General features: G+C 37.7%; 1 protein-coding gene across 1 annotated transcript in view; it reads left to right on the plus strand.

Moving 5' to 3' along the window:
- The first annotated feature begins 2042 nt into the window (after positions 1-2042).
- LOC149816745 (P-loop containing nucleoside triphosphate hydrolases superfamily protein) overlaps positions 2043-25101 on the plus strand; it is a 69585-nt gene continuing 46526 nt past the window's right edge. Inside the window, exons 1-4 of the mRNA XM_089986766.1 lie at positions 2043-2279; positions 2468-2626; positions 18956-19045; positions 20174-20302. Coding sequence (XP_089842892.1) covers positions 2091-2279; positions 2468-2626; positions 18956-19045; positions 20174-20302 — 567 coding nt within the window. The 5' untranslated portion in view covers positions 2043-2090. The remainder of the gene's footprint in view (positions 2280-2467; positions 2627-18955; positions 19046-20173; positions 20303-25101) is intronic.

Below are 25101 nucleotides of genomic sequence, written 5' to 3' on the forward strand. Positions count from 1 at the left end.
AAAGACTCACACTCATCCGAGACCCACAACCTGTAAACATTCTAAATCAACCCTCCTTCTGAAATCCAAAATCCCTCAAATAAGAGATTTGAGGTTTTCGGTAGCATAAGCCCCCAACCCCCCTTACTATCCGAATTAGGGTTTCTCCGCAACCCACATTGACTGCTCGAACACACTCAATACCCAAACAAGTAAAAATATCAGTAAGACCTATATTGTTTTTTGCGCTTGGTAGTTGTTGCCACGAGTGAGAGGATTCCGCCAGCCTCGACCGCTCCACCGAGACTGGGATTCGAGGGGGGAGCGAGAAAGGGAACAAGAGGCAGTTGGGGAGGACCGAGAGAGAGAGAGAGAGAGTTCGGCTAAATAAAAGGGAAGGAGGCGAGATATGGAAGGGAGCCACGAAAATTGGAAGGGGATCTGTTATCCTCCCCTTCACCTGGCGGCTGCGCATCCCCCTTCCTCAGCCTCCTCACCTCTACGCTGTGTTAGGGTTCAAAAACGAACCCTAACACTCATTTTTATCAGGTAGGGCTTTTGTTTTATTTTGTTTTTTATTTCACGGGGTGCAGTCCGGGTCTGAGACCGAGACCCAGGATCCGAACACGGTCTGGATCCGCGGCACCTCCACAGTGTGGATCCACAGGTTGGATCCACAGGTTGGATCCAAATGGATCCAACTGCAGATCCTAGCATTATGTTTATTTATTTTATTATTATTATTATTATTATTTTTTTTTTCTTTTTCTAATAGGTTTATATGTATAAGAATTTATACGTATGTATGGATCCTAGTTAAATCACTATGGATCCAAATACATTATCATGGATCCCAAATGATCTTATGGGTCTTTCATAGGTTAATATGGATCCCAGATCCAATTTGAATTTTAATTGAATCCTTACCATACTTAAATCATCGATGTTCAGGATCCATGTGAAGTAATATGGATTCCGAACATCGCATAGGCTGTTATGAATTTTAAATAAAGTGTTATAGACCGGATATAGAAATTTTCTCTTTAACATTTGATTTAAACTTCGCGGATTCATTGAATTCGACCTGGATCCAATGTCAAATTTGACCTTGATACTGAAGATCCGAAACCAGAGACCCGATCTATTTGACCAAAATCTATTATTGGTTATCTAATTAAAATGTTCGTGATGCGTTATTTAAGATTCAAATGGAATATTGAAGATCCGAACATGATACTAAGAATCCAACATTGAAGATCCAAATAAGATATCCGATATCCAAGTATGACTAAACAATTAAAACAATAAAATATATTTGTACCAGCTTAAGGACACAAATTTTAAGTTTATTTATCTGATAAAATTTATGGGTATTACACATAGTGTTGTGAAAAGTGTTGAGGCGTAGCGAGGCATTTTGCGGGGCCCAGCTTTCCCTCGATCTATAGTCATTCCTTGGAAGGATTGGGGACGAGACGGGGTGGGGCAAGGCGGGGTGGGGGAAAGCGTAAGTCCATCCCTGCCTCCATCCCCGGGGATAGATTTTAAACTTCATCCCCATTTCATGCCCTTCATCCCCGGTCCAAATGGGGTGAGGTGGGGCGGGCCCGTTGTCCCAGAGTCCACTGCCATCCGTAGACCTAAACCACTCACTCAATCTGATTCTGACAATAATTTGAATATTTAAAATCGTAATATGATATGAATGCATTACATGTCATAATGACAAACATGTTTAAAATGACAAAACATTGGCAACCAAAAAAATGAGAGAAATAGATTTTTTTTTTGAAAAATTAGTGTTTTTGGGCAAAATAATCGGTTATAAAAACAAATGGAAAAATTGTAAAATAGTTTTTCATGAAAATTATAAATTAAAATATGTAAAAAATGAAAATGCACAAAAATTTGGATAAAAAACTGTAAAAAATGCAAATATCGTAATTAATACACGATATTTATGTCTTTAAGAAAAAACGTGATATGTTGAAAAAACGTGATATGCTGAAGAGGGTTTATCCTTTTAGGGTTTCTCTCTCTCTCCACAAAACTCAGAAAATTCTCAATATTTCCCGCTCTGAAAACACACGGAGAGAGTCCCTGCGTCTCACATGGCGGTCGATGAAAACGAGAAAGTGGCAAAGAAGGCGGATTCCAAACAAGTAGCGGAAGAAGAGGAAGAAGAAGAAATCCGAAGCTTTGAAGAGATGGGCTTGGACCCTCGTCTCATACGCGCCCTCTCGAAGAAAGGCATAACGCATCCCACGCCCATCCAGTCCGCGGCCATCCCTCTGATTCTCGTAAGCAAAGAAAAAAAGAAAAGAGAAAAAGAAAAAAATCGGTTTTCCACGAGACCCCAATTCACCAATTTCTCTATACTCTTTGTCTTTCAATGGGTTTTACCATATTTTGACGTTTTCTTATCTAAAATTCTCTCTGTTATTGATGATTTAGTCAATGATACTTTTGTTGGTGGTTCTGCATATAGCAAGGCAAGGATCTGGTCACCCGAGCGAAGACTGGGTCTGGTAAAACCTACGCCTACCTGCTCCCTATGCTCCAGAATTTGTTCTCGGATGCCAGAAATGCGGTGAAGTCCGCTCCGAGGGCGTTGGTTCTTGTTCCAACCCGGGAGCTAACCTGTCAAGTAATTCTCGAACTGTTGCTTGTTCTATTGATTTTGAAATCGAACCTCAGTATGTACTTTTTGTAGTGTGTGTCATGAGAATGATACTTATGTTGATTCACGTTTGAGTAGTTGGGTGTCCCTGAACCGGGTCAACTTTGTCCAGTCTGTTTGTCTGAAGGCAGATCTCGCGGCGTAATTCTAGTTAGTTAGAGCGAGAAACGACTTGGTTTAAGCCTTAAGGTGCATTTGTGCTCTCAATTGTGCCAAATTTGAAAATTTTGTTTAGAATAAGATAATCTTGTTTACACAATTTTCTTTTAATAGTGGCACAAAGATTGATCTTCTTCTGAAAAGAGAAGGCTCTATGAGTACGAGGACCAGTTTTCTTATCAGCGAGAAATTGGAATTCAGATTGTCCAGTATGGATTATGAGGCTGAAACTTGTCACATGCGGAGATTCAGATGCTTTCCCGGCTAAACTTATAAGCTACATCAACAATTTGGTGGAAGAACATAAACATTTATGTTAGTTATGGACGATGTTAAGTCGATTAGGCAAGCTGGGTTATGATACAGGAATTAACAGTATGAGTTGGAACAAAGGAGTTGGAAGTGAAGAAAAACCTTGATTAGAGGTGCTTAAAAGCTAGTTAAAAGAAAATAGAAGGTAGGCAAAATTGCTACTTGTATGGAAGGCAAGTGATGGAAAGTTATGGTCAAAATAGAAAACGTTATAAGTGAGGAAGAATGTAGAGTGACCAATAGTTTAGCATTAGGTTATTAGATGGAACCAAATGGAAAAATAAAATTCAAGGTTACTCCTGTATGGATAGGGAATGCTTACTGTGAATTATATATTGGTTTACTACAATGATATTATGGTCAGAGAATAGTTACGAAAGTATATGTTGGCTATTTGTGAGCCTTTTATATGAAAAGAGTTTGTTTCTGTGCATTGTCTATACCTTAAACGACACTATGTTCTAATATAAACAACCTCTTATATATGACAATGGAAGCTCACTTGAATCAATCGTGAAGCATTGCCACATTATTGTATAGTGGTGATTAAGTTTATAGCAAGGCCATTTTTAGAAACCAAATGGCTGCCTAACCTACTCAATTATAACAAAGATAAGGAGTCTATGAATTATTGACTATGTCAAGATTTGCGCAATGGCCCTTCACCCCTTTCTAAATGTTGGGCAAAGACAAATTTTAATTGTAAATTGCTTATCTTGTTGTAGACTTTTGCGGACTCAAGATTAACACCGTTAACCACTTTTAAGAGAGGAACATGCATCTGTTTCTGGATTGCTTCAATTACTGGATCCGCATGCCACCCATCTAAGTGGAGTGGTTTTATCAGCTTGGTACCTGCTGGAGGCACCCTCAACATCTGTTCCTGGTACCAAAAAGGACCTATCGTTTGACATCATCCATATTGATCCTAGCCATCCAACTGACACATCTAGACAGTTAGGATTAGTCCACATCAAAGTGAGAATGTGGAGTAATCTTAGTGGTTGGTTGGACACCTAGGATTAAATGCAGGATGGATCCCATCATATGTCAGATGATTGAATCAATTCTGAGCATGTACCTTGAAAACACAGGATCATGTTTGCAACACCCAATGATTATGAAATTTTCACAGATTCTTGTAATTCCAAATCACAATCACATCGGAATCACAGGGCATTGCAAACATGAGAAATTTGGTTGAACTTGTGACCAACTTTCACGAGCATTAGATGTTCATTTGAGAATCTGCAAAAGCAGTGACATGATGTTCCCAACTGATTTTTACATTGTTTTCATTTGCATGTGTAGAGTGTTAAGAACAATGAGAAAATAGAGGAAAAAGAAGGGTTCAAGATGGAGAGCAAAAAGCAAGTATTCTTCCAATATGCGATGTCGTGAGAGAGGGTTCTCTCTTACATAAAAAAGGTCGGCCCCTTTAGAGTACAACAAAAGAAAATTAAAAATGTCTAATATGAAAGCCATGCTCAAGATCTTGGAGACTTGTCCATTCCTTTTCATGAGATGAATCGTGACTTCATGCCCAAGATTCAAAAGAAAGAAATTGTAGAGGCTTTGAAGAAAATGAAATCAAGTAGGGCAGTTGGCCCAGATGGTATACCTATCGAGGCTTGGAAATGCTTGGGAGAGAAAGTTTTAGAATGGTTGAAAAATCTTTTTAACAAGATTTGGCGGACAAATAAGATGCCTAATGAGTGGAGGAAGAGTACTTTGGTGCCTCTATATAAGAATAAGGGTGATATACAAGATTGCACAAACTATCGTGGTATAAAACTCATGAGTCATACTATGAAACTTTGGGAGAGGGTGATTGAGTCTAGGTTGAGGAAGATTGTCATGATATCGGAGAATCAATTTGGTTTTATGCCTGGAAGATCAACTATGGAAGCTATACATCTTCTTAGACAACTTATTGAGAGAAATAGAGAGAGGAACAAAGATTTGCATATGGTTTTTATTGATTTGGAGAAGGCATACGATAGAGTACCTAGGGACGTTCTCTGGTGGACAATGATGAAGAAAGGTGTTTCTCTCAAGTACATTAGTATAATCAAGGATATGTCTGAAGGAGTAGTAACCAATGTCCGCACTTGTGGAGGGGTGACAACCAATTTTCCTATAACGGTTGGGTTACATCAAGGATCTGCTTTAAGCCCTTTCCTATTTGCTATAGTGATGGATGAACTTACGAGATCAATTCAAGAAAATGTGCCGTGGTGTATGTTGTTTGTTGATGATATTGTTTTGATTGATGAGTCTAGAGCTGGGGTTAATGCTAAGTTAGAATTATGGAGACAAACATTGGAAGCAAGAGGTTTTAAGTTGAGTAAGAGTAAGACAAAATACATGGAATGTCGGTTTAGTAAGCAATGAAGTAGTGATGGGAGTGTAGTGAAGCTTGGTGAGCAAGAAATACCGGTGGATGATTGTTTCAAATATTTGGGATCTATCATTCAAAAGTATGGAGAAATTGATGGAGATGTAAATCATAGGATAAAGGTTGGGTGGATGAAATGGAAAAGTGCAACTGGAGTATTGTGCGATCGTAGAATGCCATTACGGTTGAAGGGAAAGTTTTATAGGACGACTATTAGGCCCGCTTTACTATATGGTACAGAATGTTGGGCTGCCAAGAGACATCATATTCAAAAAATGAGTGTAGCTGAGATGCGTATGCTGAGATGGATGTGTGGAAATACAATAAAAGATAAGATTCGAAACGAGGAGATACGTAAGAAGGTAGGCGTTGCACCCATTGAAAATAAGATGAGAGAGAATCGTTTATGGTGGTTTGGACATATTCGGCGAAGGCCTAATGATGCTCCAGTTAGAAGGATGGAGAAATGGGAAAATATATTAGTTAAAAGAGGTCGGGGTAGGCCTAGGAAGACATGGATGGAGGTGATAGGAGAGGATATGAATGCTTTGAACCTCACCGAGGACATGGCATTGGATAGAAATGATTGGAGGAGAAGGATTCATGTGGAAGACCCAAAATGATTTTCTTTTTTGGTTCATATCGCCGACCCCAATGTTTTGGGATGAAGGCGTAGTTGTTGTTGTATACCCCCTCTTAATAGGTATGTACATAAAGCCCTAATAAAGTTACATTACACAAAACTATACTACATTATATTACATAGAATTTCAATACTCCCCTTCAAACTTGGAAGGATGCAAAGGAATCATCCAAGTTTGGAAAGGAAAGAACTGAAATGTAATCTGATTCTTTGAGCTGACATGCACCAATGCTGACATGCACCAATGCTATAATTCCATCTTCATAAGCCCTTCTTGTATAATGTGAATCTATTTCAATGTGCTTGGTGCGCTAATGAAACTCTGGATTTTTGGCAATATGAATAACGCTCATATTGTGAGAATATATTTAATTTTTCTTTTCACATGAAATTCTTAATTCATTTAATAGCCATTGTATCCAAATAATCTCAGCTACAACTTGAGCCATAGCTTTGTATTCTTGCATTAGACAAATCAACCCTAAACTGCGTCTTGCTCTTGTTAGTTTTGGATCATGGATCTGACCCGCACCACATTCCAAGGATCCACCTCGGGATGCGTGGGTGGTGGCATATTTGCAATTTGTTTTTATTACTTGTGTAATGTTATACCCTGTACAATACTTATAAGTAATAAGAGAAAAGGGAAAACCCTATTCCCGCCGACTCCTCTCTTCTCTCTTTACCTCACCTTTGTCTCTTGCAGGTTGATCTTTTTGACATGGTATCAGAGCACAGGCGCGAAAATCAATCATCTAGAAGACCTATAAAGACCAGCACGTGCTTCTAAAGGACGTAGGATTTATTTCTGTCCCTTTTCCTTAATCAGATTTATTTCTTTCTCTTTTTCCTTAATCCTTTTTCACGTCATTCTAGTTTCTCTTTTGGTTATTTTCATTTTCAATAATTTTCTGGTACGCACGTCTTAATATTCTGTTCCAGTCTGTCGAATCTTTGTTTTTCTCCCCAAAAATATTTCTGTTCAATATTTTTCTGGTTCGCACGTCACTATTCCTCTGTGTGACGAAGGCACTGATATTATTTTCAGCACATAACATTGCTGTTTTTCTCTCAATATATTTCTGTTCAATATTTTTCTGGTTCGCACGTCACTACTCCTCTGTGTGACGAAGGCACTGATATTATTTTCAGCACACAACATTGCTGTTTTTCCCTCAATACACTGTCAGTACAGTTGTCATTCATCATTCTATTTTGGAATCATCCCATTCCTATTTCCTATCTGTTATTGCATCTCATTCTTCATATAATCCATGGATTCCAAGTTGAACCCCAGTTTTCTTACTCACCTCATGACCCACAAGTTATCCCATGATAACTACTTACTTTGGAAGCGTCAGATTGTGCCTTTTATTCGCAGTCATGGTCTTTATGGGCATCTAGATGGACGATCACCCGCCCCACCTACACATATCATGCAAGAAATAACAGGTGAAGATGGGAAGGTGAGTCAACTTCGAACCACCAATCCTGCTTATGACATATGGGTACAACGGGATCAGACATTAGTTGCTTACATAACTTCCACACTTTTTGATCGTGTTTTACAAACTATTTCTGATGATCAATCTGCTGCCGAGTTGTGGAATGGACTAGCTTATTCCTTTTCTCAGGTTTCCGAATCTCGGGCTTTGCAACTCAAGTGGCAATTCCAATCCATGCGAAAAAGAAACAAATCTATTACAGAGTTCATGGGGGATGTCAGGGTGATTACAGATCAGTTAGCTGCCATTGGAAGTCCTGTATCAGATAAGGATATGATACAACATGTATTAGGTAGCCTTGGACCTGAATATCGCATGTTTTGTACGACACTCCAGGTTGTCTCAGTTCTTCCATGTTTTGATGATCTTCAATCTAAGCTTTTGCAATATGAGGTTAGTTTAAATCAGGAACACGCGTCAGATGATGCTCATCCTGTGATGATGGCATATACGCCTATTCAAACATGAGTCTTATTTACTCCTCCTCGTCCCAATGGAACACCTATGAACAAAGGAGGATTACTACTTACACCAGGTGGAGGAGGTATTGGCTCAGGCAGTGTACCATGAGTGGGACGTGTTCCTACTTGTTTTCTATGCAATAAGCGGGGACATGTTAAAGCAAATTGCTGGTACAATCCTCAGAACCATAACAAAACAGGGAGGCCAGGGCAGAAGGCAACTCAGACGTTTGCACGCACTCCTCAGGGACAGGTTCTTCTACAGGACGTACAAAATATCCTTATGACTATTTTCAATCAGATGAACTTGCGCCAAAATGATGAAGGTATATGATATATTGATTCAGGGGCAGCATCACATGTTACTTCTGATGCAGGTAAATTTTCTCACTTGACTCCATACACTGGAAATGACACTATAGTCATAGGAGATGGATCTCACCACCCCATCTCTCACACTGGAAATGTCTCTCTTTCTTTGCCTGAATCTCAATTACCCTTGTCAAATGTCTTACTTACACCTGCTATTCAAAAGAATATTCTATCTGTGTCAAAATTAGTTGATGAAACAAATTCTTCTGTTGAATTTACTCTTTCTGTTTATCTTAAGGATCTTCACACCAAGAAGACGCTCGCTAAGGGTGAACGGCGCGGGAACATGTACGTCTTTGAAGAATCTCATGTGCCTTTGAAGACGTCGTCTTCCTTTGTCGTGGTTTCTTCAGCTTCTTCCTTTCTAATATTTTTGAGTCAATCTACAGATCATAGTTCTTCATCTAGAGTCTTGAAACTTAATAAGCCAGACTTATGACATCTCCATTTGGGTCATTGTAGTCAAGTTTTTCTTGACAAGTTGTCTGCTAAAGGTTTAATACCCGCAGTCAGTTTAGAGTCAAAATGTCCAAGTTGTCACTTATGCAAAAGTCATGTACTTCATTTTCATAGTATCAATAAAAGAGCAACAAAGCCTTTTGAGATTATATGCTCAGATGTTTGGGGTCCTGTGCCCACTGCCTCTCTTTCTGGATCTCGATACTATGTACTCTTTCTTGACTCTTACACTCGTTTTAGTTGGATTTACTTCATGAAAAACAAACATGAAGTTTGTCAAGTTGTTCAAACAGTTTCATGCACTAGTCCAAAACCAATTCAATACCAATGTTGTATATTTCCAGTGTGATGGGGGGGGAGAATACATATCCCATGATTTTAGTGAATATTTGAAGGAGCATGGCATTATACGTAACATTTCTTGCCCTCATACCCCTCAACAAAATGAAGTAACTGAGAGAAAACACAGACATATTGTTGAGACAACCTTGAGCATGATGCACATTGTGGGTATTCCTTTCTCTCTTTGGACAGAGGCTTTCCATACAACTGTTTACGTTATCAACAGGTTGCCCATGACCATCCTTGAAGATAATTCTTTGTATTTTGTTCTTTATAATTGTCATCCATCATATGAAGAACTACATCCTTTTGGTTGTGTATGTTATGTTCATATTGATCATTCATTGAGAAATAAGTTTCAAGACAGAGCTGTACAGTGCAAGTTTCTTGGGTATGCAGATGACTATAAGGGATTCAAGTGTTATGATCCTCGTATAGGCAAAATTCGGGTATCTAGAAATGTTGTTTTTGATGATGAAAATTTTGACAATTTGGGTTCATCTTCCACAGATACACAGGACAATTATGATCCTTGGCTCAGTGACTCACTTTTATATGACTCGTTGCCTTATGAGGATTCATCTTTATTGACAGACAATGAACCTTATACTTTCGATGTGGAACCGCATATGGAAGACATTCCTCCTACAACAACATCCTTACGTTTTTCTGGTCTTGTTTATTCTCGTAGAGCTCATCCAGTCAATGATGAGACTCCTCTACGACATTCCACTCGGATTAGACATCCTATAGATCGCTGGGTAAGTTATAACAATTTCTCTTTGGATTTTCAAACATTTCTAACTAGAGTGTCCAAAGAAACAAAACCTTCCTCTTTTCATGAGGCTGTACATTCCCGTGCCTGGGTAGAGGCGATGAATGAGGAAATGGAAGCATTGCATGAATGCAATACATGGGAATTTGTACCAAGGCCAGATAACAAGAATGTTGTAGGATCCAAATGGGTGTACAAGATCAAGCACAAACCGGATGGCAGTGTTGAGCGCTATAAGGCTCGTCTGGTTGCACGAGGCTTCACACAACAGTATGGGCAGGACTATGATGAAACGTTCAGCCCAGTAGTAAAATTGGGCACCGTCAGGATTATCATTGCATTGGCGTTACAACATGGATGGTCACTCAGTCAACTTGATGTTAAAAATGCTTTTCTGCATGGTGAACTAAAGGAAGAAGTTTACATGGAGCAGCCACCTGGTTATAGCATGCATGATCCATCCAATTGGGTATGTAAACTTCGACGCTCTCTTTATGGCTTGAAACAAGCTTCTCGATCTTGGTTTGAAAGTTTTTCCACGGAGATCCAACATCATGGGTTCACTAAAAGTGTTCTAGACCATTCATTGTTCATATTCAAAAGTGATTCAGCTATTGTTTGGGTGCTTATATATGTTGATGACATCATTATTACCGAGAGTGATGAGGTTCACATATCTTGGGTTAAGTCTATGCTGATGGCTAAATTCAAGATGAAAGACTTGGGTCCCTTGTGATATTTTTTGGGTGTGGAAGTTGATAGTCGACATGAGACTATTACATTGAGCCAACATAAGTACACTATTGATATTTTACTTGCTACAGGGATGGAGAATTGTAAACCAATTAGCACACCTTGCCTTCTAAATCATAAGCTAAGTGCTAAAGAAGGCACTATTTATCATGATCCTACTTTGTATCGTCGAGTTGTAGGGATGTTACAATACTTAACATTCACTAGGCCTGACATAGCATACTCTGTCAATCAGGCTTCACAATTTATGCATGCTCCTATAGATGTACATATGGAAGGAGTAAAAAGGATCCTTCGGTATTTAAAGGGTACGATTGGAGATGGCTTGATGTATACCAATTACACAACTTATACGTCAGGGCATCGACTATTCACCTACACAGACGCGGACTGGGCTGGTGATCCTGACGAGCGCAGATCAGTTTCGGGGTATTGCATTCTTATCGGCAATAATATTGTAACATGGAGTAGCAAGAAGCAAAAGGCAGTGGCGCGATCTAGTACTGAAGCAGAGTATCGTGCAATGGCAGCAGGAACAACCGATGTTACATGGGTGAGTCATCTACTGCAAGAATTACAAAAACATATCTCGTCCTCTATGATTCTTTGCGATAATCAGAGTGCTATTAATATTGCCTTCAGTCCCATCCTTCATTGTCACACGAAGCATATCAAGATCGATCAACACTTTGTTAGACAAAAGGTGGAAGAAAAAGAAATTGAACCTGCATATGTTCGGTCAGATATGCAAGTTGCTGACATCTTTACCAAGGGATTATCCACTCATCAGTTTTGGGCACTCAAAGACAAGTTGAGCATGATCAAAGACCATACTCAACTTGAGGGAGGCTGTTAGTTTTGGATCATGGATCCGACCCGCACCACATTCCAAGGATCCACCTCGGGATGCGTGGGTGGTGGCATATTTGTAATTTGTTTTTATTACTTGTGTAATGTTATACCCTGTACAATACTTATAAGTAATAAGAGAAAAGGGAAAACCCTATTGCCGCCGACTCCCCTCTTCTCTCTCTTCTCTCTTTACCTCACCTTTGTCTCTTGCAGGTTGATCTTTCTGACAGCTCTTCCACGAGATCATGGAGCTTCCCAGGAAAACACAAAACGCTGTAGTGGAAAGTCTATCTTAGCCTCCAAAGTCAGCATCACAAAAGGCTCTCAACTCTTTGCCATCACACTTATAAATTGATTGACTACATAGTCAAATATATATGGCTCCCAACTAACCGCTTGTATACTACATGATCCTTTAACTCAACACCATTAGTTGCCCTCATCTTCAAATTTGCGTCTATGATGGAATTTACTTTTTTTGAGTCATATGCTAATATTGCTTTCACAACCAAATCTGTAACATACTTATGTTGGGACAAGTACAGTCCCCTTGGAGAGTAAACTATCTCAAGCCTGAGAAAATACTTTAAACACCTCAAATCTTTCATCTCGAACATATTAGCTAGTTTCTTTTTGGTCTCTTCAATCTTTTTTATGTCATCTTCAGTGAGAATCATGTCATCTACATAAAGAAGCAATATGCATTTTCCAAGAGCAGAGGAAGACACACTAGAGCAGGATCATAGTGACTATGCTCAAAACCAAGTGATCTCAGTGCTGAACTGGACTTCTCAATCCAAGCTCAAGGTACTTGTTTGAGACCATATAGAGCTCTGCAAAGCCTGCACACTCTACCTTGTAGATCTGAGTATCCTTGTGGTAGTTTCATATACACTTCCTCTTGTAAATCCTCATTCAAGAATGCATTCTTGACATCTAACTGCCAAAGATCTCACTGACAGCTACTGCTAATAGGGTACGAATTGTGGTCATATGAGCCACATGAGCAAAAGTTTGAGAAAAATCAATTTCAAAACGTTGACCGTATCCCTTAGCTACCAATCTGGTTTTATACCTCTCCATCAACCCATTTGTTTTTGTCTTTACCTTATACACCCATTTGCTATCAATAATATTTTTCTTTGGAGGAGGTTTTACTAGTTCCCATGCCCGCATTATTTCAAGTGCATTCATTTCATCAACTATAGTTCTTTGCCACTTCTCCTTTCTTGTTGCATCTATATAGGATTCAAGCTCAACATAGGAATGAATTAAAGCTAAAAAAGCATAATGATGATGTGCAAAAGACTCAGGATACAAAACGCGACAAAAGTACAAAAGGTCTAGAACTTTTATGTACCTGAGAAGACGCGGAAGAAGAAGACGATAATTCTAAGTTTTGTTGTTGTCCTGGATCCGCTGTTGCAGGAATGAGATCAAGATTGACCTCTTCACTTTCTTGCTCTTCCACTTGATCTAAAAATGGAATTTCAATCACATCTTCATGTCTCATTGAGTAGGTTTGGCCAAACCTATTTTCTCTAGCCAAGACTTGCTCCCCTTTCTCCCCTTGACTCTCGATCCTCTCTTTCCCACCTCCTCTTTCTTCAAAGGGAATAAAAAAAGACAAGTCAATCTCATTTTCTGTATTTTCTCCATACTTACTAAAATGTAGCACACTCTCCTGAAAAACATGCTGAAATATCTACACTTTCTTTCCAACTGGATCACAACACTTTTTTTCTTTTTGGCCATCAGTGAAATCAAGAAAACAACATTTGACAACTTTAGGAGATAACTTGTCTCTGTATCTCTTAGCTCGCAAGACAAAACATACACAACCAAACACCTTCAACACATCATAGTTTAGAGCTTTTATATAAAGTTTTTGAAAGGCGGATATGACTTTAAGTACTTCAGAAGGCTTATGATTTATCTGATAAATGCTCAGTGGAACTGCATCTGCTCAAAATACTTTGGGTACTTCTCCTCCAAACAAAAGAACTCTTGCTGTCTCCAAGATATGCCTGTTTTTCCTCTCAGCTACACCATTTTGCTCAAGAGTGTAGGGACAAGACTTTTGATGAACCACACCTCTGTTTTGCAGGAATCCTTTAAACACATAACTAATATATTCACCATCATAATCAATTTACAGAGTTTTAATCTTAGTTGCAAATTGATTCTCAACCATAGTACAAAAACATAAATTTTTTAAAAAGGTCACTTCTATTTTTTATAAAATATATCCATGTAAATCTTGTACAATCATCTATTAAAGTCACAAAATAGGATGATCTTCTTTTTGACACAAGAGAAGGACCCTATACATCTGAATATACCAAATCAAAATGACTCTATGATTCCTTATCACTAGAGTTGAATGGGAGGACATGACTCTTGGTCAATGTACAACTCACACAATCTTTGACATGATTTGACACAACTAACTTGGATTTTTCAAACCTTTTCGAGGACAGTAAACTTTGCAACCTAGAGCTGAAAATATGCCTGTCTCTGGTGCCACAAAATAGACTCATCTAAAACTGAAGCTCGATATCTGATTCCAACTTCCTTCTGCTTTCTCATATCAATCCATTTCAGGTAGTACAAGTCTCATTTTCTATGACCAATCCCAATCTTCTTTCCTGACAACTGATCCTGCATAATACAACCAATAAAAAAGAATATAACATTACAATTAAGTTTGATAATTTAATCCACTGAAATAAGATTCATAGCAAGAGATGAAACATGATAAACTTGAGAAATATTCAATTTACTACCAGGATAAGAGTCACAAGTAATTGAACCTACTTTGAAGACAAACATAAAGAAATCATCTGCAGTGCAAAAAATGCCATTGTAAAGGCGACAATTAGTTAGAACAGACTCATGAGGTGTCATATGGTATGAAGCCCCATAGTATATTAGCCAACCAGAAGAAGGACCTGAGAAAGCAGTACAGTTGGAGGAGGCAGGAGTGACAGATGAAGAAGGACCAATGACTGACTGAGCACTGCAATTGCTGGATCTGATGCTGAATCTGCCCTAATCTCTGAAGCTGCCCACTACCTATCACTTCGCCACCAGTAGATGCTGGAGGAACTGATTGCTTATTCTTGGGCATTACACCCTCACTCTCAGTAGAAGCTTCATATGCACCACCTTTCTTTTTATTGAGAATGAGACAATAATTTTTCATATGGTCAAAACCTTTGCAATAGTAACACTGAATATAACTAAGGTTCCCTCTTCTGTCAAATCCCAACTCTCCTTGTCCTCTAGTCCTACCACCACCTCTTCCACCAATTCTACCACCCATCTGGTTAGATACAACCATGACATTATCCCCTAAAGAGCATGATCCAAGAGACTTTAATTTAGTCTCTTATGCAATTAACTATGCAATGACTTGAGTTACATATGGTAAGTGAAAACGATGCAAAATGACACTCCTCGTTCCATCAAATATTTGTTCTAAGAGCCATGAGAAACTCAATAGCTCTGTCAGTCTCTCTGTACTTATCAAGAAGCCCTGAACAAGTTTATCATGATGTGCAAGACACACATTTTGTACATTTCTTCTGGCCTTCCATAAGTGCAAGAGCATCCTAGATTCTCTCTGAATAAAATTCTTTAATGGATTTACTTCCTTGGTGCATACTTCTCAATTCTTGAGTGAGTTGATAATGCCTTGCCTAGTTTTCTTGTCTATAGACTTGCCTGAGGTACGCCCAAGCTTCTTTTGCTTCATAAAATTTTGAAATATTCATGGCAATTCTCGGTTCCACTGACTCAAGAATTCAAGCCTTAACTCTCTCATTGTTCATGACCCATTCCTCTATAGATTTATCAAAACCCTCATTAGAAACCTTGGGTTTTGCCTTTAAACCATCCAAGTAGCCTTCCAAACTATGTCACATGGACTCGGCTAGGGAGGCGCCGCACCCGAGTCGACACGCCCCGACACGGGTGCGGCTTCGAACACGGCCCAGACTCGGTCAATGCTGAGTCCGTCCTTTTTTGTACTCGGTCAACGTTGATTGAGTCCAAAAATTATCCATTTTTAGGGTAAAAAACAAAAAAATGATCTTTTTATATATATATTTTAAAAAAATATATATAGTATGAGTCTCAAACTTAAACCCCAGAACGCCCCCCGCCAGGGGCGGCCCCCTTTGGACCCCCACCCGCTGACCGTGCAGCGGGACCCGCGACGGGGGGGGGAGCCCCCGGACCCCCTTTTCTGCAAGGGCAAAAATACAATTTGCAAAGTTTATAAAAACACTCATGCTTGTGCCAAACTTTAGAGGACAATATCCACATATATGCACACAGGCTCTATATATATATATATATATATATATATATATATATATATATATATATATATATATATATATATATATATATATATACAGCCGAGTCTCCGTGTCCAAAATTTTTAAAATTGCGCCGCACCCGCACCCATGTGACATAGCTCCCAAACCTTTCTTGACAACCACTGCTTCCAAGAAATCAGCCCAATATGCATAATTTGTCCAATTTAAATTAACTAGGATAATTTGAATCCCTTCCTTCTTCGTGTTACCACCAACAACCAATATTACCAAAAATAGAAGGTTTTAAGCTCACCAAAATGTCAACCAAGATACTCCAAGAATCAAGTGAAAGGCACAAGGCACAAACGGAAGTCATAATACACTTTTTATGCACAAGAAATGCTGAATCAACACAAACACAGCACAAACACAACAAATAAGGGCAGTCGATACTTCAAAAAAACTCTAAATATAGCTTACCGCAAGCTATGAGTACCTCAAACCTTGCTCAACTCTCCTCCACGAACACCAAATCAGCTGTTGCAAGAAGTTTTCTTCAACCTTCTATAGTAACATGATCAAAATAGGTGCAGCACCAAACAACTAGGCCAAACACATCTGCTAAGGCCCAAAACAGACTTTCCGCTACCTATTTCTCACTTGAAAAATCCTCAAAACTCTCCAAATCCAAGTCTAATCCACACCAAGGTTGATTTCAGACTCTTCTAATGCAAAAACGACCCAAACAATACCAATCTCACAACTTAAAACCCCAAAATATGGACAGAACCAACAGATTCCCAAATCTGTCCAGATATGCACATTAAAATCCAGAAATTCTTAGAAATCCACTAGAAAATCCAAAACTTACGCAAATTGCATGAGGTTTGCTTCGAAAATCTCCTAAAATCACCAACAAGCTGATGCTTAGGTCAGCTTCTTCAACCCCAGCCACCACAGCCCAGTCGTTGGGTTGGATGAAGGCACCAGGACGTGAATGACGAGCTCCTCTATTCCTGCAGTCCAAAAACAAGCCCTAATAAAGTTACATTACACAAAACTATACCACATTATATTACATAGACTTTCAATATAGAGCACTAGTTTGGAGCACCTAGTTTTTGTGAAGATATCATGTTTTTTGTTCTGAAGTAAGACATATGATCGGCTTTCTAAATGGACGATAGATGCATGGGAAATAGAACATTAGATTGTATTATCTGGCTTTCACAGAAGAAAAGATGTTTTCATTTGTCAAATAAGCTTTCAAGTTCCATTATACCTAGTGGTTACATACGATAAACTTTTCAAAAAGATGATGGGTACATGAGAAGCCATAAACCTCTTCTTCTATCTTCCTGTCTCACTACTCCCTTGTCCTGATTTTCTTGGCTTCCTCTCCTCATGCCCCTCTACTAATCAACCTTCTTGGCATTGGCCGTCACATCTCCCCAGTTTGAGCGTCTTTTGTCCTTTTTGCATGAGCCCCACATCTCTTGGCCCACTAGAGGAACATTATGACCTGGCTTTAAGGAGGCCTTCTGCTAGGCTCCTTTTGTTAGTAGTCGGTACCAAGATTTTTAATCTAAAACCAGCATCACAAATGTGAAATAGCAAGTATATTTATAATAAAACTAGAATACAATACCTCAATGAAAGTTAGCATGAGAAACAGTTCGTGCAAATACATGTAAAATCTTACCTCTCTGTCATTGTAATTCCTGTACTTGATATGAAGTTAAGTTAGATAAGCGTATGTGGACCTGGCCAACAAGCTGGTTTCACCCAGTAGTGGACAGTGGCAGCCCAGTTGACTTGGACAAGTCACCAACTCAAACCACCTTTTTTTTAAACTTTGGGCTCCATGCTTACAACTTTTAGATGTTATGTTCTCTTGCTGTAGATTGCTTTCTTGACTGTTATTAATGACAGGCATTTAGTCTTTCCACCTTCCGCCTATTATTTTGAGTTTCTTCTTTCTCAGCTCCTGTCACATAGTCCCATTTTAGGCTTGCTTTCTCCTGTGCCTCAGACCTCTTCCCATTTTGTCCTTCAATTGTCTCATATTAACATGTGTCTTAAGGAGTGTTGCCTTTCAGTGGAACTAGGAGATGCTGACAAAGCTGACTGGTGTTGGGTGATGACATTACTAGTCATGTGCCAACTTCTACCGATAGACTTCCACTGAACTTCAGTTTGAAGTTAGCAGAGAGCAAGCACTTCAGTATACAAGATTGATCAATGTTGCATGCTTCCTTTAGAATAAGATCTGGGAACTGACCTATAACTAAGAACTGTTGTATCTCTTTGGCAGGTTGATTTTGCTTAACAATTGGCTGCTGGTGAACTCCTTGACCATTAGTTGGATTCCAGTTATATAATGCGATTGATGTGTATAATTGGTTGGAAAAAAATATTTTGCACTTTCTCCTTTCAATCCTAGAGCATCTTGTTTGGTATTTTTCATTTTCTCAATGGCCTCTCACCATGGAATGGCTCCAGGGGGGGTACCAATGGAGCAAAACAATATCAGGCCATTGTTGCTGACATTGTGCTCTTCTGGCTATAAATGAAGAAACCTTTATCTATCTATGCTTCGTCAAAGGACTGTTATATCATGGTGGAATGTTAAGTGGCCTATGGACAATCTATTGTGCCTTGATGATTCATTTAGTTTAGGCTATTTCATTTCTATTATGGTGACATCTTGCCACCCACCTAATAATTTCCTTATACTTCTCATACTTTCATGTTAGCCATTTCTGTGAAAATGAGAATACTTGTTGATTCCTTTGGTGAAAGGGAATCAAACATCATGTCTTAGTAATCCGATTTGACATTGTTGTTACCATTCTTCAGTTACACTTGGTTGTACTTGTATATTCATTTTCTTCTCTTTGTCTGGGTCACGGTGAATTAATGTTACACTCCTTGCTTCAGGTCTCTTTGGAGATCTCATCTCTGCTTGAACTTTGTAGAGCTCATTTGAAAGTTGTACAGTTGACAGCTGCCATGTCTGATGCTGATTTGGTAAGCTCGCCATTCCTGTTACCGCATGATAGTAAAAAACATATTGAGTTGTGAAAGTTTGAAAATTTGTTTTATCCATTATTCAGTGGAACTTCTAAACTTTCAAATGCTTTTTGTGCACTTTAGCATAAAGTTTGAAAATTTGTTCTAAATTATAGTCACCAATATTGTTCTTGGCAATTTTTTGATAAGGTTTTTTTTGGGAGTTTTTTTTGAAAAAGTTGTTTTTCTCAAAAATATCTCAAGAAAATATTGGAAGTTTTAAATTTTTTAAAAATGTAAGGAATAACAAAAAATATAAGAAATAATAGTCTTTCTAGTATTTTTTCTTGCAAAAATATAAAGAAGCAATTACAAAAGTTTTTAAAAATAAAATAAACAAGAAAAACAAAAAATATATAAACAAGATGTTTTTTTAAAATCTCAGCAATATCTCGGGAAAATATCGCTATATTACATGTTTTGGTGATACTTTGAAAATATCTGGAAAATCTTGGAAAAATATCGGTTAGCCTTGAAATACCGATAATATTGTGATATTTTCAAAATATTGGCCCTATTGGTGACTATGTTCTAAATCATAGTCATCAATATTGTCAATATTTTCAAATTATCATAATATTATTGGGTTCTTCATAGTAGCTGATAAAAAAACTTCAAGATATATCGAAATTTTTAGAATATCAGTGATACATATATCATTATATTATAGCAATAATATCACGATATTTCAAAAACTTTCTTTTGTTTTAAGTATATAAATTTTCTGATTTTTGTTTCTTTTATTTTGAAAACTTTTCTAACTGTTTCTTTATATTTTCATAAGAAAAATACTGCTAAATCCTATTCTTTCTTATCCTTTCTAATTTCTATTTACATTTATGTATTTATTTTTTAAAACATCAGAGGTTTTTCCTGGGAAAAGCCATTTTTGAAAAGAACTCCCCGCAAAAACTAGCAGAGAAATTGCCGAGAATGAGATTGGTGACATTTTGAACCTGTGTTCACTGAAAGTTCTAAGTTCCCAAATGCTGTTTTATGTTCTTTAGCATAATTTTGGATTTCTGTAGATATGGTAATATATGTTAAGCATCCTTGTGTGTTGGTTATTGGCTCCCCATCTTGCAGAGAGCAGCATTTATTGGTTCTCCAGATATTCTGGTTTCATCGCCCGCTTGCATTTCCAAATGCATGTCGAAGGATGTCTTTCAAGCATCATCGTTTCAAGGTTCACTTTCCATGTTAGTTTTAGATGAGGTACGAATTTTAAGATTCACTTGTAAGAGCATCAATCACATAAGATAATACTAGAATTGATTTAATTTGGTTTGATATCTTCTTTAATATTCATGGTTATGATTTTGCTATCTCCTCAAAAATTGTCTTTATGCTTCAAATTGGACCTTACATAAATGAAAGCAAAACTAAAGAGGGAGAGAAGAGATTCATGGGAAAATAAACCATATGCATTTGTGTGTGTCTGGGTGGGGTTGTGCATGTGCATGTGCATGTGTGCATGCATGTGGCTAGAATTGGTTCAATAAGAATATACAATGGCATCTAACCAAGAAAGTCCCTTATCTAGAACAACCCTATAGGTAACTAATCTTTTTCCATTAAACTCCGTGTGCAAAGTTTATCTATCAATGGTTCCCACTCGGTGATCTCTGAGTTAATAGGAAGTCACATTTGAAACACTAAGGTATCGTTTGGATGATGCTCAAAACCAGGTTAAAAACTTGGTTTTGAGCGTTAACCAGGTTTTCAAACTGTTTGAATCAAGGTTGTATCATATTGTAACCCGTATTGGTCGAGCCCAAAATAAGATACGTATCATATTGTATCATAAAAAATTGTAAATTTTGAAAAAAAATATATTTTTTAAAAAAATCAGGAAAAATAGCAAAAATTCTAAAAATTCATAACACATGAAACAATGATGAAATGCACAAAATGCAACCATAAAATCACATATGAAGCGTTTATGTCTCTGTGAGCTACATCATCAATCATCAACTATCTCACAAGAACAATGCTAAATATTAATATCTTGCAATTAAGAACATGCCAAAAGATTCATACTTTCATATTACATAAACAAAAAATAAAATAACCAAGTTTATGAATACTTAACAGTTATATAACCAAGTTTTTTAAAAGTATATCATCGATCATCATCATCTTCTTATTCTTCTTCTCCTCCTCCTTCGATATTCAAATCATCTCCAATTTACGTGGGCTCTTCGTCATCTACGTCCTGAGCTTCTTCCACATTTATCCACTGAATGTCCTTTTCATTCAGAAGGTCTGCTTCTTCTTGAACCCATGCATCCAATATATCAAAGTTTTCCAAACTAATGGGATCAAATTGTTCATGATGCCTCCTTGATGATAGCTTTTCTATTGCCTCAAAAGATGACATGAAAAATTAAAATTAGTTGGGTTTGTATGCATAAAAACATTAAATAAACACATGAATATGACAAATAAACTTTATAAATTTATATACCTTTGCCTCAATAGTAAGTTGTAGTGAGCATACACAAGGTCATTGAGCCATAGTTGGCAAACTCGTGATTCAGATTCGGATCATCCAACCCAAGACTCGCGAGTCAGCGGGTCGACTTGGTAACTCGGATTAGTTAGGACTATGCATTTTCTAGTGTTAAGATATGAAAAAATCAAAATTCATTATGTATAATCACTAAATCTAGCATATGACATCAATGACTAAGCTATATAAGTATTCAGCTATACATAATTGTTAATATTTTCGATTTAAAAACATATGATTCTTTATAAAAAGTATTCTTTTATGGGCATTATGCATTAAAATCACAAAATGCATGAAGAAACACATAAGAGGCATGTAGATTGGCAGTCTTGAATCAATGATCTAGTTGGGGTTCGATCCGGGTTGACTCGGCCAATTCCCAAGTCGACTCGCCTGGTTTGCCAACTATGCATTGAGCCTTTTGTGCTCCAATCTATTTCGTTGTTTTGTATATGCTCAAATATGCTCAAATTTCTTTTGCATCCACTTGCACTACATGTTTGACTTAGAATGCGAATGACAAAAGCTCTCAAGTTTAGAATATCACTTCCAAACCTAGTCCACCACGTCTCTAAAAAACAAGAAAATGAGAAATCAATAACACAATAACTGATACAATCATACAAAACATTATAACTAAATAACAATATAAAATTAAATTGAAATAAAAAAAATAAAATCATAGTGGTACGATTTCGCGCTACTGCAGGTCTCCCCATATTATACATTGTATTGTCATAAACTTTTATTTCTTCATGAATCTGATCTTGAATGCCATAATTAGAATTCAACCTTTCGTTGCAATCCAAGAGACCCTGGTTGACTTCCTTGTCCATTTTAAATGTAGGGGAATATCTAAATGCATGATTTAAATAATACGTTGCAACATGAAGAGGCTGATTAAGTTGCCCAATCCACCTATGATCAATGATGTTACATACATGCAAGTACAATTTTTTCTTTCTATTCAATTTATCTCTAATGACTTTTTTTTGCCTTATCTATGGCCTTATGGAGATAACCTATAGCTGGTTTGTCTTCACTGTCAACCAATCTAAGTACCTTCACCAAAGGTATAGTTATTATCAACAATTTAACACATGAATCCCAGAATTTACTTTTAAATATAATATCTACAATTTCTCTTGGCTTTCTTTTTTGTGAATGGGGATATGCATTCCAGGCAATTGATAAAAATATTTTTTTAGTGCACTTCTATTATTTAGTAAACTTTAACTGTCAAAAATTTGTAGCAAATCTAGTAACTGTCAACTCAACACCATTAATATACTTTCTCATTAGGCTCAAAACCTATGCATGATTATAAATAAATTTAGTAATTTCTTGGCAGCATTCAACTGTATGCTGTATCTTATCCATGTTGCCGATTTCCTCAAGCATGAATTCTAGATGCGTTCAATGACGAGCTAGCATGAATAGTGTCGACTATCAAACCTTCATTGGACATGGCTGGGTCTGACACAGATCCGAGTTTGATTTGCTGGTCTACTGGGTGTGGGTCTAGGCTCAATTGTCTTTTTTTTTACAGTGAAAGCTGGGGTTGGGTAGACCCCTACCAGTTATACGACCATTGGGATTCAAATTTGCATCGTCCCAACACAAGGTGACATGCACTAATTGCTCTTGCTAGACATGCGGAGCCCCCGTTGGTAGGCTCAATCGACTTACCATAAAGAAAACCATATTTAGGATCTTCCATTAGTTGCACTATGTGGAGTCGCTACTCACTATAGTTAAAAGGGTTTTTTTATTGGCGCAAAATGTTTTACGATCATTTCATTGGCGCAACTACAGTCTGTGCCATTGAAAAGTATTTTTTTTGGCGCATCTAGTTGCGCTAGATAAATATAATTTTTCACTAGCGTAGCATATCATACACTTGCACCAGTGAAAATATCTTTTCTGCCGCAGAACTGTGCCAGTGAAAACTGTTTCACTGGCGCAAAACTGCACTAGTGAAAATATGGCATAAGCTTGCGCTAGTGAAAATAAGACGTGGAAACTTCACTGGCACAAATCTGCACTAGTAAAACAATTTTTACTTGCACAAATATTGCTCCAGTAAAACAATTTTTACTTGCGCAAATATTACGCCAATAAAAACTTCTCATTGACACAAATTTATGCCAGTGAAAACCGTTTCACTGTCCATTAGAAATCTTCATTGGCGCAAATCTGTGCCAGGGAAAGGTTTTTACTGGTGCAGACTTTGCACTAGTAAAAACACATTTTAATTGGCGAACGTAAACTGCGCCAGTAAAATGTATTACCGACAATACCTGGGACCAAAAGAATGACTTATAATTTTCTGCCAATTCTTTACTTGTTGCCCTATAATTTGTTGCATTATCAGTAATGAATTGAATAATGTTTTGATGTTGAACCTCTTCCACGACTTGATCAAAAGCTCTGAGCAATACATCTGTTGTCTTGGGCATATCAGATAGATCAATTGACTTCAAAAACATAGTTCCTTTGGGGTAATAGATAAGAAAATTGATTAATCTGTTTGTCCACCCATCTGTCATGATGCCACCGTTTCTATCCATGACTACCTCATCTCGTTACAATATGCCTACACTTCATTCAAATTAGTATCTAAATTTTTTTCTCTCAAAATATAATATGAAGATACTTTATATACAGACTCGATACTGGTTATGACATTTGCGATGAATAAAAATGAAAAGAATTTACCACATTGAAAGGAATGCAAGTATCATAGAACCATCTCTCAACCGTGACATTCGCCTGCTCGACTAAATGTTGAGGAGTCATAGCAGTACAAATGTCGGGTTGCACCCCAGGAACAGTCCTAGGAGGAAAAAAGCTCCTAATTGAGCCTCTAGCTCTACCTCCTCTCGAAGAACTCCCTTCTACTCCTCTTTCTCTTCTTTTTGTGCCTGAGGTATTACTACTACTAGCACCAGCTATATCTTTCTCCTTCGCTGCAAAACTTCATATTGTGCTATGCTAGGAGTTATAGGATCATAAGTAGGGAGCTCATCTTCATCCTCTCAGGGCTGCATATACCCCCATTTCTACTTCACTCATATTTTTTCTCTCAGATCATTTAGTAATTGCTGGCATTGCCATTTCACGACATCCGATAAATTCCTTGACATGCAGGGGCAACATTCTGACGTGTCTTGGCTAAATGATGCTTTAACCGAGAGATACCACCTATAAAAATAGTATGACAATAGTTGCACTTGATTTTTAATCGGTTTTCACTCATTACTCGAGTGCTTTATTGTCATGCTGGATCATTTGATGCTAATAAGGTTTTTTTTACCTTAACCCACTTTCTTGAGTAAAAAATGGTGAAAATTCACTCTTGATGAAATTGCAAAAGCCCCTTATCCCTCCCACACGGATCGGCCATCAACTCGCTCCCGCATCTCCTAGGGTGCGTGAATACCTCTCTAATGACCTCTACACAAATGAGGGAGTCGGTCCTCAAGAGGTGTTTAAAACCCAA

The sequence above is a fragment of the Nuphar pumila genome, chromosome 14 (genome assembly GCF_984573655.1).
Source record: "Nuphar pumila chromosome 14, dmNupPumi1.hap1.1, whole genome shotgun sequence".
Classification (NCBI taxonomy): Eukaryota; Viridiplantae; Streptophyta; class Magnoliopsida; order Nymphaeales; family Nymphaeaceae; genus Nuphar; species Nuphar pumila.